This window comes from Orycteropus afer, unplaced genomic scaffold (assembly GCF_000298275.1).
Source record: "Orycteropus afer afer isolate SDZICR_OR568_19922 unplaced genomic scaffold, OryAfe1.0 scaffold00507, whole genome shotgun sequence".
NCBI lineage: Eukaryota > Metazoa > Chordata > Mammalia > Tubulidentata > Orycteropodidae > Orycteropus > Orycteropus afer.
This window is the reverse complement of record NW_006922094.1, coordinates 463,724-483,573: the sequence shown is the minus strand read 5'-3', so window position 1 is coordinate 483,573 and position 19,850 is coordinate 463,724. Positions and strand designations below refer to the sequence as shown.

Below are 19,850 nucleotides of genomic sequence, written 5' to 3'. Positions count from 1 at the left end.
ACCAGGGGTAGGAGGAGGGTGCAGTGTAGTAAATTGCATGGTATGGCTTTTCTAGCCATAGTCCTTGCAACTCCCACTTTGCCATGAACAACTGAGTAGCTGACTGTTAAAGTTATCCACCTGGTGTATTTCTGTTGGAGCAGCATGAAGCAATCTTCTGGGAAGTTTGCTCTCTCTCAGGTGTGTAAAACTCTGACATTGGGATTGGTTCTGGCCACTCTGCCACACTCAAAAGGAGCCCTCCTGGAGGTAGAAAGAGAATCTCTCTGACAGCAGGCTGCTGAGAGAGATGGCCAGCTGAGAGACTGAGAGCATTCCTGAACTTGAATTGTAGTCTGTTGCTTCCCTAATAAACCCCATAGTCTGTGAGTTGTGTGGCCACTACAGCAAATTATCGAACCCAGCAGAAAGGTGGTGGGTGCTGTGGGTGGAAGGGCTGGTGTCAAGGTTAGTAAGAGGGCTAGAGGGTGGCAGCATGTCTGACCTCATAAGAACAGGTCTTGGGCTCCTGATGGTGATTCTGTCTTCCTCTTGTGTAGTCAGAGGAGGTCAGAAGATGCAGCCTCCTTGCCCCTTTAGCAGTGGGTAAAGGAGAAGCTTTTGTCTGTGGGGCATTGAGTTTATGCTAATAGTGGTGGAATATTTTGGAAAAAGATGGCAATAATGACGGCATAACATGAAAAATGTCATCAGTGTCCTTGAGCTGTAAATGGGGAAGTTGTTATGTCAGCGAATATCTGTTGTGTTATGTTTTCATCACAATGAAAGTTTTTTTTTTTTAAAGTGTATCATTCAGAAGCTAGCTTCTCTCTCTTCCTTTCTTTTACAAGAAACTTCAATAAGTTTTTCTTTATGAAACAGAAAAAAAGTTATGTGACACCCCCCCCCCCCCCCCCAAAAAAAAAGCCAGAACACAGGTCAGAATCCCTTCCCTGCTGTTTTATTTGTCTTCACTGGATAAAATCACCTTCACAGCTCCAAGGCCTCCCCTGAGGCATTCCTCTCTCCTACGGTGGAAGCTTGGCTCATCGGAAGAAATTCGTGCTAGAACCTTCTCTCCAACCTTCCAATTTGCCTGCCTCAGCTACTACAGGCTCCATAGCCTGACACTGTCAGGACTGCATGGACACTTTTAATGGGGAAAAACACGATGAACTTCCATTCGGGGAGCCAAATCGGTATCTTTTACTCTTACTCTCTTTCTCCTGAAAGAATTTTCCATTGTGTTTTTTAACTTGTGGGTTCTATGCGATACTTTTACATGCTGTTAATTCCAGGTCAAAAACAAAAGAAAACTGGAATTGTACCTCACTGATTTTTCTCCTTTCTTCAAGATGTCTGGTCTCCTTAACTGTCAAAACCCAGTACCCTTTGAGCATAAAATGAATGCTCTGTGACTGTTGAAAGAATGAAGGACCTTTCTACATATGAACGTGGAACCGTCACCAAGACACCTGGAGAGAAAAAAGCAAGTGTAACAGGAGAGTGCACAGGAAGTGGCCATGTCAATAAGTAAACAGGGGCAAGGGAGGCACATATAACCACATGTGCCTAGTCATGTTCCAAGCTTCCTTCTGGAAGGAACCAGAAGAAATGACACAGTGGCTGCCTCTGGGGAGTAGAGTGGCTGAGGGACAGGAGCAAAAGAGAGGCTCATTTTCCACGGCAAAACTTTCTACACCGTTTCGATTCTCACCCCTGCTTATTCTACTTGTTCAAAAGATAACGGAAGAAAACAATCAGAGGGATGTATCCTTCCCTCAAGGCTCTGACCGACAGCACTGGATGGGATCTCTGGTTCGCCATGTTTTCTAGACGTGGATTCTGCCATCTTGCATAATTAAGCCACTTAGGTTACAAAAGACAGACAAATCACAAATGCGGCTCTGCAGTTTGGATCCAGCCAACAACAACTGCCTTTTCCTGTGAAAGACATGTCAGGAGTGGAGGACGACCAATGGTTCAAACTTGGCTAGGCCTGAGCTCTGGCCGCCAACTGGGGCGGCTCCCCGTGGACCAGGTTAATTAAGCTAATTAGCACTGTGTTGGGCCTGGCTGAGCTGGGGGTTTTACCAACATGGGTGATGAGCATCCTTGCCAGGGCTACACCCAGGCAGCAGGTGGCTCCTCCAGCTCCAAGAATGGCTCTGGAAGGAGAGGCAGGCCAGGCCAGCGGGGGTTAGAGGTGACAATCCTGCTGCGTGTGTATGTGTGTGTGTGTGGGGGGGGGTCAGGGAGGGACCTTCCCCATTCCTTCCTTGGCTGCACTGAGCTGAGTCCCCAAAGCAAACCAAAACCTATAGCTGTGGAGTCAATTCCAACTCCCAGTGACCCCACAGGACAGTAGAACTGCCCCATGAGGTTTGCAAGGCTATAATCTTTATGAAAGCAGATGGCCACATGTTCTTGCCTCAGAGTGGCTGGTGAGTTTGAAATGCTGACTTTTCAGCCAAGCACTTAACTACTGTGCCACCAGGGCTCCTTGAGCTGGGCCCAGGAGCCCCTGAGCCTGAGGAAGGAGGGAGTCCGAATGCCAGGTGTCAACCACAAGATGCCAGTGCCCACTAGCTGAACAGTTAACAAGGAGTGAGGCTGGCAGGATGCAGAGTACTGGCCGAAGAGCTCCTGAATCCTCATACTTCTCTGGGATATAGGCGCTCCCTTCTGTGGCTGGGGAAACTGAGGCACGGTGAGGAGAGGACACTTAGGCAAGGCTGCCAGGCGCGCACCAGAAACCTTGCACAAGCCCCCACACGTGACTTGCTCGTCGTGAAAACACAGAGCTCCAATATGCAGGGAGCACAGTGACAGCAGCTCCTGGTGACATCCTGCCCTCAACCTGTGGCCAGCACGCGGCATGAGAGACTGCACTCACTCATCACAGCAACTGTGAGATGCGGGCTGTAACACTACCCTCTGAAGGTGAGAAAACCGATGCTCTGAGAGGTTCTGACACGCAGTGACAGTGGAGCCTGGGTGTGGACTAAGGTGGTCTGCCCCCAGGGAATGCGCTCCTCACCACAGCTTCAGTCAAGGTGGCAGCAACGGAATTCTCACCCTGAGCGCCCACTCCCTCCAGGCTCCGGCTGCCCTTCACACATTATTCCCCTTGTCCCCTCAACGGCCTTTCATGAGGTGGGGCTCCTCCCCTTTCCAGATGAGGACCCTCAGGTGTAGTTAGGGTCCTTGAGCATCTATGGGTCTGTCCTTCTGCCACCACCCCTCCCTTAAGGTGAGGAGAGAGGCCTGCCGATTCCCAAAGGCCTGTCTCCTCTTCACCCAGCCCCGGGCCAAAAACAAAAAACCAAAAACCAAACTCACTGCCGTCAAGTCGGATCCGACTTATAGCGACCCCTCCTTGAGTTTCCGAGGAAGTATCTCTACAGAAGTAGATTGTCCAGTCTTCCTTCTGAGGAGTGGCTGGTGAACTTGAATCGCCAGCCTTCTGGTTAGCAGTCAAATGCTTTAGGCACTATGCCACCAGAGCTCCCCGCCCTGGGCCAGCAGGGCCTAAACACCTGTACTGCATGACAACCCTACCCGGTGTCACCACTCTCTGAGGTAAACTATCAGTGTGGGTTGTCCTTTGGAAGAGCAGGGGCCCATTCTTAGCTTTCCTGGCAGCCTCGCAAGGCTTCTCTGGGTGGCCAAGTGGCAGTGCGAGTCTTCCAGCAGAGCTGAGACTGCTGGGTCCCTGCTCTGTTGTGAGCCTCTGTCATTCTAGAAATCTGTCTGCCTAGTCATAACTGCACCTGCTCACTACCATGCAGTGCGAACTCGATACCGAGGGCCTTGCATCAGTTGTTGTTGTTGTTAGGGGCCATCAAATCAGTTCTGACCCACAGCGACCCTGTGTACAACAGGTTGAAACACTGCCCAGTCCTGCACCATTCTCACAATTGTTGCTATGCTACGCTTGAGCCCATGGTTGTAGCCACTGTGTCAATCCATCTCATTGAGGGTCTTCCCCAGTTTCGCTGACCCTCTGCTTTATCTAGCATGGTATCTGTCTCCAGGGGCTGATCCCTTCTGACAACAGGACCAAAGTGTAAGAGACAGTCTGGACATTCTTGCTTTTAAGGAGCATTCTGGCTGTACTTCCTCCAGGATGGATTTGTTCATTCTTCTACCAGTCTATGGTATCTTCAGTATTCTTCACCAACACCACAACTCAAATGCATCGATTCTTCTGTAGTCTTCCTATTCAACGTCCAGCTCTCACATGCATATGAGGCTACCGAAAATATCATGGGCTGGGTCAGGTGCACCTTAGTCTTCAAGATGACATCTCTGCTCTTTAACACTTTAAAGAGGTCTTTTGCAGAATTATTGCCCAATGCAATATGCCGTTTGATTTCTTCTCTGCTGCTTCTATGGGTGTTGATTGTGGATCCAAGTAAAATGTAATCCTTGACAACTTAAATCTTTTCTCCATTTATCATGATGGTGCTTATGGTCTAGTTGTGAGGACTTTCGGTTTATGGTGAGGTGTAATCCATACTGAAGACTGCAGTCGTTGGTCTTCCTCAGTAAGTGCTTCAAGGTTGTGTCTTGCTTTTGTCTGCATATCACAAGTTGTCAATGAGCCTTCCTCCAATCCTCACCACGTTCTTCCTATAGTGTAGCTTCTCGGGTTATTTGCTCAGTATACAGATTGAGTAAATATGGTCAAAGGACACAGTCCTGACATACACCTTTCCTCAATTTAAACCATGCACCATCTCCTTGGTCTATGTACAGGTTCCTCATGAACACAAATTAAGTGTTCTGGAATTCTCATTCTTCTCAATGTCATCCATAATTTGCTATGATCCATATAGACAAATGCCTTTGCATAGTCAATAAAACACAAGTAAACATATTTCTGGTATTCTTTGCTTTCAGTCACGATCCATCTGACATCAGCAATGACATCCCTTGTTCCACACTCTCTTCTGAATCCAGTGTGAATTTCTGGCAGCTCCTTGTTGATGCACTGCTGCAATCACTTTTGAAGTATCTTCAGTAAAATTTTACTTGTGTGTGATATTAATGATATGGTTTGATAATTTCTGCATTCTGTTGGATCACCTTTCTTTGGAATAGGTACAAATACGGATCTCTTCTAGTCAGCTGGCCAGGTAGCTGTCTTCCAAATTTCTTGGCATAAATGAGTGACTGACTACTTCTAGTGCTGCATCTCTTTGTTGAAACATGTCAATGGCTATTCTGTCAGTTCCTGAAGCCTTGTTTTTTTGCCAATTCCCTCATGCAGCTTGGACTTCTTCCTTCAATACCATCAGTTCCTGATCATCTGCTACCTTCTGAAATGGCTGAACATCAACCAATTCTTTTTGGTATAGTTACTGTGTATTCCTTTCATCTTCTTTGGATGAGTCCAAACTCACTGCCTTTGAGTCTGTCCCGACTAACAGCAACCTTTCTTTGGGTTTCTGAGGTGGTATCTCTACGGAAGTAGATTGCCCATTCTTCCTTCCAAGGAGTGGCTGATGGGCTAGAACCACCAGCCTTCTGATTAGCAGTCAAATGCCTCAGCATCATACCACCAGAGCTCCCATGTTGCCCATAGAAGCCTTCAATATTTCAACTCGAGGCCTGAAAGTTTTTAGTTCTTTCAGCTTGAGAAATACCAAGTGTGTTCTTCCCCTTTGATTTTCTAACTCTAGGTCTTTGCACATTTCATTATAACACTTTTGTCTTCTCCAGCTGCTCTTTGAAAATTTCTGGTTCAGCTCCATAATGTCATCATATCTTCTATTCACTTCAGCTACTCTGCATTCAAGAGCAAGTTTCAGAGTCTCTTTTCATATCCATTTTGGTCTTCTCTTCTTTTCCTGTCTTTTTAATGACCTTTGGCTTTCTTCATGTATGATGTCCTTGATGTTATCCCACAACTTGTCTGGTCTTTGGTCATTGGTGTTGAATGGTCAAATCTATTCTTCAGATGGTCTATTGAGGTGGGATATACTTAAGGGCATATTTTGGCTCTCATGGATTTGTTTTAACATTCTTAGTTTCAACTTCAACTTTTATATGAGCAAGTGCTGGTCTGTTCCACAGTCAGCCCCTGGCCTTGTTCTGACTGATGAAATTGAGCTTCTCCATCGTTTCTTTCCACAGATATAGTTGACTTGATTCCTGTGTATTTCATTTGGTGAGGTCCACATATAGTCACTGTTTATACTGATGAAAAAAAAGTATTTGCAATGAACAAGTCATTGGTCTTGCAAAATTCTATCATGCAATCTCCAGCATCATTTCTAGCACCAAGGGCATATTTTCCAACTACTAATGATTCTTCTTTGTTTCCAACTTTTGCATTACAATCATCAGTAATTATCCATACATCTTGACTGCATGTTAGGCACTTTCAGACTGCAGAAGACAGCAAAAATCTTCTTCATCTTTGGCTTTAGTGGTTGGTGCGTACATTTGAATTATAGTAGTATTAACTGGTTTTCCTTATAGGTATATGGATATTATCCATCATTGACAGTACTGTACTTCCATAGAGAGTTTGAAATGTTCTTTTTGATGATGAATGTGAAAGCATTCCTCCTTGTCATTCCCAGCACAGTAGACCATATGATTGTCTGATTCAAAATGGCCAAAACCAGTCCATTTCAGCACACTAATGCCTAGGATATTGAACTTTATGTGTTCCATTTCATTTTCGACAACTTCTAATTTTCCTAGATTCATACTCCACACATTCCATGTTCAGATTATTAATGGATGTTTGTGCTGTTTCTTCTCATTTTGAGTTGTGGATAATATATGTAAATAAGTTATGAAAATGCACACGTTCATTTTAGGAAAACATGTTTTATCTCAAATAATTTAGCTGGAAATGAAGATGATGTTTTCTGGAAGACTGGGTTAGATGACCCCACAGAGTCTCTAACAATGCCAAACACACACCTCCAGGATATGCAGAAAAGCTTGAATGAAACAGCTTCATGAAATGGGAGAGTGTGGACAGAAGTAGTAATTCTAAATTCAGATATTATTTTATGTACGTGACTTAAGATGTATCTGTAACAAAGTTAACTGATATTATAAGGAACCATGAAGTGATTTCACTTGTACCCCCAAATATTTCATACAGTGAGTTTACCTATCTTTACACACATGTACACACGTAAAATGCCTTGTAGGACCTTATCACAGGGCAAAAGATGTGCTATCGAATCCACATTTTTATGGTGTTTTCTAAGCATCTTCTATGTGCCAGGCCCTGAGCAGGGCTCAGGCCTTACAGTACCTACTTAGTGGGGTTGCCATGAGGAAAAAATAAGGGCCGTGGTTTATACATTCATTGATGGAGAACTGAGTGTGCCAGACAGGCACCATTTTGTGACCAAGTCAGAGATTTCAGCCCTTGTGGAAAGGAAACAGACAATGGAGTAGGGTAGAGTGACACAGAAGGGCAGTGGGAAGTTGGGAAGGCCTGTCTGAGGAGGTGGCATTAGAGCTAGTCCTCAGGGAGCCAGCCAGAAGCAGACGTGGACAAAGAAAGTTCCAGGCAGGGGAAAGAGTCAGGGCAAAGGCCCTGAGGTGGGCACATACTAGGCGTGTTTGCAGAGTGGTGAGGCCAAGGTAGTGGAGTGGAATGAGCGAGGGGGACAGTGGGAGGAGATGAGAGCAGAGAATGATGGGCAGATCACGCAGGGTCTGGGGGAGTGGAGCTGGGGCCAAGCACACGGTACAGTAGAGCCTGGTCCAACTTCCGTGCTCAGTAAATGTGAGCCTTCACCACCGATCTGGGATGCTACTGGGACAATGCACCCCTGGGAGCAGTGGAAGCTGCTGGAGGTTTAAGCAGAGGAGTGGTATGATCAGAATCGAATTCTCAGAAGTCTTCTCTGGCTCAGAGGGGGAGGTGCAGGTGCTGGATTCTCAGCATGAGATCAGCAAGCCTGCCTGCCACCAGCCTGTGGAACCATGCTCTACATTCCTACACCTCTTTTCCTTCTAAGCTGTGTGTCATCCACCAATCGGAATGACCTGCTGCATTCTTTTATTTAGGCCATGAAAGAAGAGGGACAAAGAACAAGATGGAGGAAGGCAGAGCCCCCCACACCCAACAGCACAGAGGCCTTCAACCAGGCTTCCTAGGTGCAGATTCAAGCTTCTCCCCTTACCTGTATGTGACCCTAAGCCTTCGTTCCCTCAACCTCTAAAATGGGGAGAATGATGAGCCCACCTTATAGGGCTGCTATGAGGATTCACCAAATTAATATACATAAAACAAGTTTAGAACCGAGCCCTATATATGGTGAGTGCTCTATGGATGTTAGATATTACACTAACAAGATAAAACTCTCTTCACTGCATATGCTCTCTTTTTCTTCCTTTTTATAGCAAAGATCCTCAAATGAGCTGCTCCCACTTGCTGCCTCCAGTTCCTGACCTACCCTACTCTCCTTAACCCTTGTGAATGACTGCCAGGAGGCTCCATCCGCTGCTTGGTTTTCGGGCTCCTTTGACTTGGTCTCTCACCCTGATCCCTGTGGCTTCTTCCACCTCTCTGGCTGCTCCTTCTCAGCCTCGTTGGCTGGTCCCTCCTGGCAGAGAACTCCTGGCTCAGTCCTAAGCCCCTCTTCCCTAGCCACATTCCCTCCTGTGGTGAGCTCTTCAGCTTCATGGCTTTATGCTGAGGATGCCTGTACTACCTTGTTTAGCATCCTTCAAAATTTATGTCCTTCCTGGGACCTGGGATTGCAGAATGTGACCTGATTTGGTAACAGGGTCACTGCAGATGTGATTAGTTAACATGAGGTCACACTGGAGCATATTAAGGTGGGCCCTTAATCCAGTAAAGATTGATGTCCTTCAAAGGAAGACACACACAGGGAGAAGTCCATGTGATGGCGGAGGCAGAGACTGGAGTGATGCGTCTATAGTCAAGTCATAGCAAGCATCACCAGGAATGGCCAGAAGACTGAAAGAGGCAAGATCTTCCGTTAGAGCCTTTGAGAGCATGGCTCATCTAACACCTTGGTTTTGGATTCTGACCTACTTTTTGTTTTTCTTCTTTACCTTATTTACTGTTCATCTCCCCATCAGAATGTCAGCTCCCTGAAGGCAGAGATCTTTGTCGGCCTAGTTCATGGCTATCTCCTGGTATACAGACCAGTACCTGGTACAGAGTTACCTGCTGAAGGTGTGAATGAGGCCCTGCCCTCTCCCTTGTCCAGGGATGCCCAGGCTTGGCTCTGGCAGGTGACCAGCTGGGTGTCTAGGCACTTACTTCTTTGGGTCAGTGAAGGGAAGTGGCCGAGGTGGTGGCTCGTCAGTTCTCTTCCACCCCGTTGGATGCTTATTGCGCACAGGCTGCTTGGAGAAGAAGGATTTGGGGACAGAGGCAGAGAGCTGGAAGGGGCTGGACTGGGCCAGCTGTGGGGGCCGAGGAGTCTCTGTGCTGGCAGTTTTGTAAACCTGAGCGGGGTAGCCAGCCCTTGAGCCCGGGTCGCTGCAAAGCAAAAATGAAAGAAATAAAAAATCAAACCCATTTCACATCTGGCAAACCTGAACTGTTTAAACTTAAATTTACTCCTGGGAAACAAAGTTCATTTATACAAGTGGCACGTGAAAACATTATTGCTGTGAAAAATTCCAACAATATGGACGTCCATACAGAAAAAACGTAAAGCTGCCTGCATGGCTGCAATCCTGTCCTGGAAATTCCTGGCTAGCACATTCCATGACTCCATGGGAACTTAAAAATGGTACTCTCTGTGGGTGGACACACCCTCAGTGCTTCCTTCTCCGGGGCAAACATGCACAGCTGAACGTGGGGGTCCAAGCCAATAGTCTCTTGAGGTAACCGTGGTTTTAATTCCTTTTTCACTTTCTCCTATACATTAGAAACATCCATGCATACACAATCAGAGAAAAAAGGCCTTTTTAGGGGCTGGGGGAGGATGGCTGTTTTTACATAACTGGGATCATACTAACACATCATTCTGAAATTTGTGATTTTTTTTTTTTAACTTAAGAAAACATTGTGCCATGTAGCCTATTCATCCAGCAAGTACTTTCTGAGCACTTACTACACATCGTACACCATTCTGGCTGATCTAATCTAAAACCACAGCTTGATATTCCAGGAGCTGAATCCCTGGTGAATCAATGTTACAATGAACCCAGTTTCATCAACTAAGACCTAAGCTCTTGGGGACCCAAATGCTTACCCTGCTGAGTCAAATCAACTTTTTAAGTATTTAATGAAATTCCAATTCCATTTCAAGTAAGGGATATTCAATGAGAAAATTAATGCTCTTGGAGTATAAATTAGTACATCCTTTTTGAAAGTCAATTTAACAATATTAAGAGGTGGACTTTAGACTATGGCTGAATGAGATAGAAAAATCCTCTCCCTTAAAAGGATGCAATTGACAAAAACAACCATTTCAGCAGTCTGGAAACTGATCAAACACATGTAAGTATCAGAGAAGCACTTATGCTTGAAAGTTGCTGGAGTTTGGATAAGAACAATGGGAATTTGTGGTGTTTTGACCCGGAGCTCTTTGATCCCTCACCCAGCCCACTGAACAAGCAAGTTCTGCAAGAGCTGGGGCAGGTTATAAGCAGCAGTAGCTTCAAAGGGGGCTTGCTGGACTGGGATGGTAGGTGCTGCCCATGTTTAGTGGGTATGTTAGTGGAAGTGACAATGGCTCTCCTAGCCTGGGGTTGTGGTTGTGATTAGGACAAGCATATTCATGTATAGCTAAGACTACATTACCTGTTCCTGGCCAACCCTGAGACTGTGCAAAGGAGACTGAAAATGGCCCCATGGAAAGTAAAAGCTGGGGCAGACTTGAAAATGACCTTAATATTGAACGTGTTTCTTTACTGCCACACTTAGATCCACCAGCAAGAATGGAAGGAACCTTACTGGCTCCATCCAGTCACTGGTTGACTTCTAACCTACACAGATTCAAGGTGACGCCTAGGAAACCAGTCTTAAAAATAACAGCAACAACAATAATAATATATCAAGAGGAGAGGAGACACCAGCAGCTACATACCCAAGGACAGATCTCAGAGATTCAGCCTAAATAAAAAAACAAAACACAACAGCAACAAGCGCAACCTTCGGGGGAAAAGATTCAGAACCCGGAGTCGCTACAGCATGTTCTCTGAAATGTCCACTTTATAACAAACAAACAAACCGAGACAAAAAAATCAAGAAAGTATAATTCCTATTCAGAAAAAATAAGCAGTAGAAACTGTCTTTGAGTGTTACCAGATGTCGGATTTAGCAGACAAAATTCAAAGGAGCTATTATAGATGATCTCAAAGAACTAAAAACAAAAAAGAAACAAAAGAAAGTATGACAACAATGAATCAACAAACAGGGATGTTCAAGAAAGAGAAAGAAATGATGAAAAATGTTGCTGCTGTTGTTGTTAGGTGCTATTGAGTCGGCTCTGACTCATAGTGACCCTACATACAACAGAACAAAACACTGCCCAGTCCTGCGCCAGCCTCACAATGCTTGCTATACCTGAGTCTGTGGTTACAGCGACTGTAGTCAATCCACCTTGTTGAGGGCCTTCCCCTTTTTTGCTGACCCTCCACTTTACCAAGCATGACATCCTTCTCCAGGTAATGGTACCTTCCCACAACATGACCAAAGTAGGTGAAATGACGTCTGGCCATTCTCTATTCCAAGGAACATTCTGGCTGCACTTCCTTGACAGATTTTACTTTTTCTGGCAGTTCACGGTACTTTGAGTATTCTTTGTCAACATCACAACTTAAAAGTATCAACTCTTCTTGTTGTTGTTATTTGCCATATAGTTGAATCCGACTCACAGTGACTCCTTGGGTTTCCGAGGCAGCAGATTGCCCAACATTCCTTCCGAGGAGTGGCTGGTGGCTTTGAACCGCCAGCCTCCTGGTTAGCAGTCAAGTGCCTTAGGCTGCCCAGGTTTCACATGCATATGAGGCCACTGAAAACACCATGGCTTAGGTTAGATGTACCTCAGTCTCTAAAGAGACCTCTCTGCTCCTCAGCACTTTAAAGAGGTCTTTTTTGCCCAGTGCAATACAACTGATTTCTTGACTGCTGCTTTGAATGGTGTTGATTGTGGAACCAAGTAATATGAAATCTTTGACAGCTTCAATCTTTTCTCCAATTACACTGCTTATTGGTCCAGTTGTGAGGATTTTAATTTTATGTTGAGGTGTAATCCATACTGCAGATGTAGTCTTTAATCTTCATCAGTAAGTGCTTTAAGTCTTCACTTTCAGCAAGAAAAGTTGTGTAACCTGAATATTGTAGGTTGTTAACGACTCTTCCTCCAATCCAGATGCCATGTTCGTCTTCATATAGCCCAGCTTCTCAGATTATTTGCTCAGTATACAGATTGAATAAGTATGGTGAAAGGATACAACCCTGACACACTCCCTTCCTGATTTAAAACCATGATATATCCCCTTGTTCTGTTCGAATGACAGCCTCCTGGTCTATGTACAGGTTCCTCATGAGTACAATTAAGTGCTCTGGAATTACCATTATTCTCAATGTTATTCATAATTTGTTATGATCCACACAGTTGAATGCTTTTGGATAGTCAATGAAGCACAAGTAAACATCTTTCTGCTATTCTTTGCTTTGAGTCAAGATCCATTTGATATCAGCAATGATATCTCTCATTCCATGTCCTCTTCTGAATCCAGCTTGCATTTCTGGAAGTTCTCTGTCAATATACTGCTGCAACTGTTTTCTGAATTATCTTCAGTAAGAGTTTACTTGCATGTGATATTAATGATATTGTTCAATAATTTCCACCTTTCTTTGGAATGGGTACAAATATGGATCTCTTTCAGTCAGATGGCCAGGTAGCTGTCTTTGAAATTTCTTGGCATAGCTGAGTAAGTGCCTCCAGCACAGAATCCATTTGTTGAAGCATCTCAATGGGTATTCTGTCAATTCCTAGAGCCCTGCTTTTTTTTTTTTTTTGCCAATTCCTTCAATGCAGCTTTGACTTCTTCTTTGATCATATACCACCTCCTGAAAAGAATTAACATCAACCAAGTCTTTTTGGTACAGTCTGTACATTCCTTCCATTCTCTTTTGATGTTTCCTGCATCATTCTCTATTTTGCCCATAGAATTCTTTCTTCATTATTGCAACTCGAGGCTTGAATTTTTTCTTCAGTTCTTTCAGCTTGAGAAATGCCGAGCATGTTCTTCTTCCCAACTCCAAGCCTTTGCACATTTCATTACAATAATTGACTTTGTCTTGAGCTGCTCTTTGAAATCTTCTGTTCAGCTCTTACATCTTATCCTTTCTTCCATATGCTTAGCTATTCTCTGCTCAAGGGCAGTTTTCAGAGTGTCTTCTGACATCCATTTTTGTCTTTTCTTCCTTTCCTGTCTTTTAAATGACCTTTTGCTTTCTTCATGGATGATGTTCTTGATGTCATCCCACAATTCCTCTCGTTTTCGGTCATTAGTGTTATGCGTCAAATCTATTCTTCAGATGGTCTCTAAATTTAGGTGGGTTATAATCAAGGTCATATTTTGTTTGTTATGGACTTGTTTTAACTTCAAGTTCAACTTGAACTTGCACATGAGCAGCTGATGGTCTGTTCCACACTCAGTTCCTAGCCTTGTTTTGGCTAAAGTTATCGAGCTTCTTCTTCACTTCTTTCTACAGATGTAGTCAGTTTGATTCCTATGTTTTCCACCTAGCAAAGTCCACATGTATAGCTGCATTTATGCTGTTGAGAAAAGGTATTTGCCATGAATAAGTCGTTGGCCTTGCAAAATTCTATCATGCTGTCTCCAGCATCATTTCTAGCACCATGGCCATATTTTCTAACTACTGGTGGTGATTTTTCTTTGTTTCCAACTTTTGCATTCCAATTACCAGTGATAATCAACACATCTTGATTGCATGTTTAGTCAATTTCAGACTGCAGAAGCTGGTAAAAATCTTCAATTTCTTCATGCTTGGCTTTGGTAGTTGTTGCATAAATCTGTACAACAGTAATATTAACTGGTGTTCCTTGTAGATGTATGAATATTATCCTATCACTGACAGCACTGTACTTCAGGATAGACACTGAAACATTCTTTGCGATGATGAATGTCATGCCGTTCCTCTTCAATTTGTCATTTCTGGCATAGTAAATCATATGGTTGTCTGATCCAAAAGGGCCTAAACTAGTCCATTTCAGCTCACTAATACCTAGGATATCAATCTTTATATGTTCCATTTCATTTTTGACAACTTTCAATTCTACTAGATTCATACTTCATACATACTATGTTCTATTAATGGATATTTGCAGCTGTTTCTTCCAATATTGAGTTGTGCCACATCAACAAATGGAGGTCCTGAAAGCTTTACTCCATCCATGCCATTAAGGCTGACTCTACTTTGAGGAGGCAGCTCTTCCCCAGTAGTATTTTGAGTGCCTTCCGACCTGAGGGACTCATCTTCCGGCACTATATCAGACAGTATTTCAGGGTTATTCATAATGTTTTCCAGCAATACATCAAATAGTGTTTCACTGCTATTCATAAGGTTTTCACTGGCCAATTCTTTGAGAACTGCATGGCTCCTTCCTTCTTCTGAGTGTGTCTAAGTCTGGAAGCTCCACTGAAACCTGTCCACCATGGGTGACCCTGCTTGTATTTGAAATACTGGTGGCATAGCCTCCAGCCTCACAGCAACATGCAAGCCACCATGGTATGACAAACTGATAGATGCTGTATTTGAAAAATACAATAAATGAAATGAAAAATTTACTAGTTGTGTTCAACAGCAGATTCAAGAGTAGAAAAGGCAGTGAACTTGAAGACAGACTAATAGGAATTACATAATCTGAAGAATAGAGAGAAGCAAAGATTGATGAAAAGTGAACAGAGACCACCGGTTCTGCATCAGGAATAGCAACACATGTGCAAAAAATGTGTCAGAAGGAGATGAGAGAAACGGGCAGAAGAAATGTTTGAAGAAATCGTATCTGTTAACTTCCCAAATTTGATGAAAAATATTAACCTACACATCTAAAAAAACTCAACAAACCCCAAGTGTGATTAAATAAAGAGATTCACACCTAGGCAATCAGCTGAAAGCCAAACATCAAGATATAAATCTTGGAAGCATTAAGAGAAAAGATTCACCACCTAACAGAGGAGCAGCGATATAATACTAGCTGACTTTTCTTTTCAAACAATGGAGGCCAGAAGGCCATAGAACATTTTCAAAGTGTTGAAGGCACTGTCAACCAAGAATTCTACATCCAACAAAGCCATCTTTTAAAAATAGAGGCAAAATAAAGTTGTTACTAGATAAAAACTAAGAGAGTGTGCTTCTAGTGGATCTGTCTTATACCCACTCACTACTATCAAGTTGATTCTGACTCACAGTGACCCTATAGGTCAGAGCAGAACAGCCCCACAGGGTTTTGAAAGCTGTAAATCTTTAGGGAAGCACACTGCCTCATCTTTGTCCCGTGGAGTTGCTGATGGGTTCAAATCGCCGACCTTTTGGTTAGCTGCCGAATGCCTTAACTTTCTGTACCATTGGAGCTCCTTATCTGTCTTACAGGAAATAATAAAGGAAGTCCTCAGGCTAAAAAAAAAAACAAAAAACAAAAACCCTTCTAGATCATGTCTCGAGCCCATAAAGAAGCACAAGACAGTATATGAGTTAAAATAAAAAACCCTACATATTCTTTTCTTATTTCTTCTCAGTTTCTTAAAGACATAAAATTGTATAAAGCAGTAATTATAATACTATATTATTGCATTTATAACATATAAGATGTAATATATGCAACAAAAATAACACAAAGGAGAGAGGAGGAAATGGAGGTAAACTGGAGAAAAGTTTCTATATTTTATTGGCATTAAGTTGATATTAACCTGAATTAGACTGTGATAAATTAAAATACATACTGTAATCTCTAGAGCAGCCATTAATAAAATAACTCAAAAATATTTTAAAAAACAAATGTAAATAACAAATATTTATTTAACACAAAAGGGAAGGAAAACAGAGGAACAAAAAGATAGTAGATATATAGAAAACAGTAAAATGGCAAATGTAAATCCAACCATATAAAGAACAAAAAACTAAATCCACTGCCACTGAGTCAGATGCAACTCATAGTGACCCCTCCTTGAGTTTCCGAGGCAGTATCACTACAGAAATATATTGCCCCATCTTCCTTCCAAGGAGTGGCTGGCGGGTTTGAACTGCCAGCCTTCTGGTTATCAGTCAAATGCCTTAGGCACTACGCTACCAGAGCTCCCAATCATATAAAGAATTAAATGCAAATGGTTTAAACACCCCAATCAAAGACAGAGCTTGAAAAGTAAATGAAACAAAAAACAGACAAAAGAATCAATAAGACTAGAAGTTGGTTCTTTGAAAAGATTAATAAAATCGATAAACCACTGACAAATTCAACACAGGAAAAGAAGAAGACACAAATAACATAAATAAGAAATGAAATGGGCAATATCAAAACAGAACCAACTGAAATAAAAATGGTAGTATCAGGATACTATGAAGAACTGTACTTCAACAACTTTGAAATCTGAATGAAATGGACAGATTTCTAGAGACACACTACTTACCTAAGCTAACATAGACTGAGGTGGAAAAGTTGAACAGACCCATAACAAACCCAGAAATTGAACAGGTCATAAAAAAACTACCAACAACAACAAAAAAAAGTCCTGACCTAGATGGCTTCACTGGAGAATTGTACAAACATTCAGAAGAGCTGACACCAATCCTACTTAAAGTATTCCAGGACACAGAAAAGGATGGGATTCTCCCAAATTCATTTTATGAAGCAAGCATAACTCTGATACCAAAACCAGGAAAAGACACCACTAAGAAGGAAAACTACAGACTAATAGCTCGCATGAAAATAGATGCAAAAAATTTCAACAAAATCCTAGCCAACAGACTCCAACACAGTATCAATAAACAAAAACAACAACAACAACAACAACAAACCAACAACAACAAAAAAACACATCATGACCAAGTGGGATTCATATCAGGCATGGAAGATGGTTCAACATTAGAAAAACTATCAATGTAATCCACCACATAAGTAAAATAAAGGAAAAGAACCATGTGCTCATATCACTCAATGCAGAAAAGGCGTTTCATAAAATCCAACACCCATTCCTGATAAAAACTGTCAGAAAAATCAGAATAGAAGGGAAATTCCTTAACATAATAAAGGGCATATAAGCAAAATCAACAGCCAACATTATTCTCAATGGTGAGAGACTGAAACCATTCTCCTTGCAAACAGGAACCAGACAACGATGCCCTCTATCACCACTTCTATTCAACGTTGTATTGGAAGTCCTATCCAGGGCAATAGGGCAAGAAAGAGAAATCAAAGGCATCCAAATTGGTAAGGAAGAACTTAAACTATCCCTATTTGCTGATGCTATGATGCTATACATAGAAAACCCAAGAGACTCAGCAAGAAAACTACTTAACTAACTGAAAGATTTAGCATAGTAGCAGAATACAAGATCAACATAAAAAAATCAGTTGCATTCCTCTAGACCAGCAAGGAGATCTCTGAAAAGGAGAAGAGGAAATCAATACCATTTACAATAGCTACCAAAAAGGTAAAATACTTGGGAATAAATTCTACTAGGAACACAAAAAGCTTAGACAAAGAAACCTACAAAAAACTACTTTAAGAAACTGTAAGAGATCTACATAAATGGAAGAACATACCACATTCATGGATAGGAAGACTGAACACTGTGAAAATGTCAATATTGCCCAAAGCAATTGTGATAGTTGGAGCTGTGTGTCAACTTGGCTGGACCCCAGTTCTGTGTGGTTGTTCCCATGATGGGATCAGATGACTGTGTTCTGAGTGGCCAGTCTGCCCAAGGGGAGTTTCCCTAGGGGTGTGGCCTGCTTCCAAGATAACAGGGACATCCTGGGAAGAGACACATTCTTTGAGGGATTGGAACCCTAGTGTGTGGACTACAGACTTCCGTGAGTGAGCAGCCCACCGCTCGGCCTGGAGATCTTGGATTCGTCTTTTGTTGGCGTCATAACATACTACATAAAAACACTGTTCTATATCCTACTCTGGTGAATAGTGACTGGGGTCTTAAAAGATTGCAAGCAGCCATCTACATGCAATAATGGGTCTCTCCTCATCCAGAGCAAAGGAGAATGAAGAAAATCAAAGATGTATGGAAAGAATTAGTCCAAGGGACTACTGGACCGTGTGAACCTTAGCCTTAGCCTATACAAGTATGAGATCAGAAGAACTAGATGGTACCTGTCAACCATTTGGAAAGGGATCAGTAAAGGAGATCCTGGAAAGAGTGGGAGGATGATGTGGAACAAAACTCAAATTCATGAAATCATAAGATCAGGTTTACTGGTCTGATAGAGCCTGGGGAGAGCCCCAAGACTATGGTCCCCAGTTACCCTTCAGGTCTGGAATTGCACTCACTCCCATGGCTTCCAGCCAAATAGCAGACAGGCATATAGGGTGAACATCAGGTAGATACACTCTACACAATTAATCATGGAAGAACAGAATGGCAGTATTTGCACAGGAAAATAGCTCAGGGGGCAGAAATGCATAGGAAAGGAGGATACAGGGAAGCAATAACTACAGGGAGGAAGTGGGAAGAGAGCTGTTACGTTGTGGGGAATTGCAGTCAATGTCATGAAACAAAATGTGCATGAACTGTTGTATGGAAAATGAGTGTGCTCTGTAAACTTTCACCCAAATTACAATAAAAATTAAAAAAAAAAAAAAAATAGAAGCAAACTTAGGGGCCCTAATATATGGTGTTAATAGACCACCAAACATAAGTAAAAGTAAACAAACAGCAGAAGATAAACTAGATGACTCGTACCTTGTAGAAATTAAATTTTTATTTGCATCAAAAGACTTTGCCAAAAGAGTAAGAGAACCTACAGATTCAGAAAAAATATTATGGGGATTGCAATCAATGTCATGAAACAAACTACGTATGAGCTATCGAATAGAAAATGAATTTGCTCTGTAAACATTCACCCAAATCACAATTAAAATAAAAAAGATTGTTATGCTGGATTTAAAAAGATCAAACTATATACACTGTCTATGGGAGCTCTAGTGGAACAGTGCCTAAAGCATCTGACTGCTAACCAGAAGGCTGGGAGTGCAAACCCACCAGCCACTCCTCAGAAGGAAGGCTGGGCAATCTACTTCCGTAGTGATATCCCCTTGGAAACCCAAGGAGGGGTCACTACGACTCAGATCCGACTCGATAGCAGTGCATTTATAATTTAGCAACATCTATCAATGGCAGCTGAGTGGTAGTAAATTTCATAGTGTGGCTTTTCCAGCCATAAATAAGTCTTTGTAAACTCCGTGGTGGAATTTGCTGTGAGCAACTGACCAGCTCCTGATTGTTAAAGTTATCCACCTGGGGTATTTCTGTTGGGCGCAGCACAAAGTAATTTTCTGGGAAGTTCACTTTCTCTCAGGTGCATAGAATTCTGATATTGGGATTGGTTAGTTTGCTACTCTGGCAGGCTCAAAAGGAGCCCTCCTGGAGGCAGAAGAAATCTCTCACTGCCAGCTGAGAGACATGCATTGCTGAGACAAGAGACATCGAGAGGAAAGTACTGCTAGGAGGGAGACTTTGGCTGAGAGACAGCAGGCTGAGAGAGACTGAGTGTGTTCTTGAACTTGAATTGTACCCTGTTGCTTCCCTAATAAACCCTGTAACTGTGAGTTGTGTGTGGCCACTGCAGCAAATTCTCAAACCCAGCAGAGAGGTGGTGGGTGCTGCGGAAGGAACGATTAGTGAAAGGGCTGGAGGGA

General features: G+C 42.8%; 1 protein-coding gene across 1 annotated transcript in view; it reads right to left on the bottom strand.

Annotated features, from left to right (window-relative positions):
- Positions 1-19,850, bottom strand: part of SIPA1L3 (signal induced proliferation associated 1 like 3) — a 132,494-nt gene that overhangs the window by 26,427 nt on the left and 86,217 nt on the right. Inside the window, exon 14 of the mRNA XM_007955499.2 lies at positions 9,254-9,475. Within this exon, the coding sequence (XP_007953690.1) occupies positions 9,254-9,475 (222 nt within the window). The remainder of the gene's footprint in view (positions 1-9,253; positions 9,476-19,850) is intronic.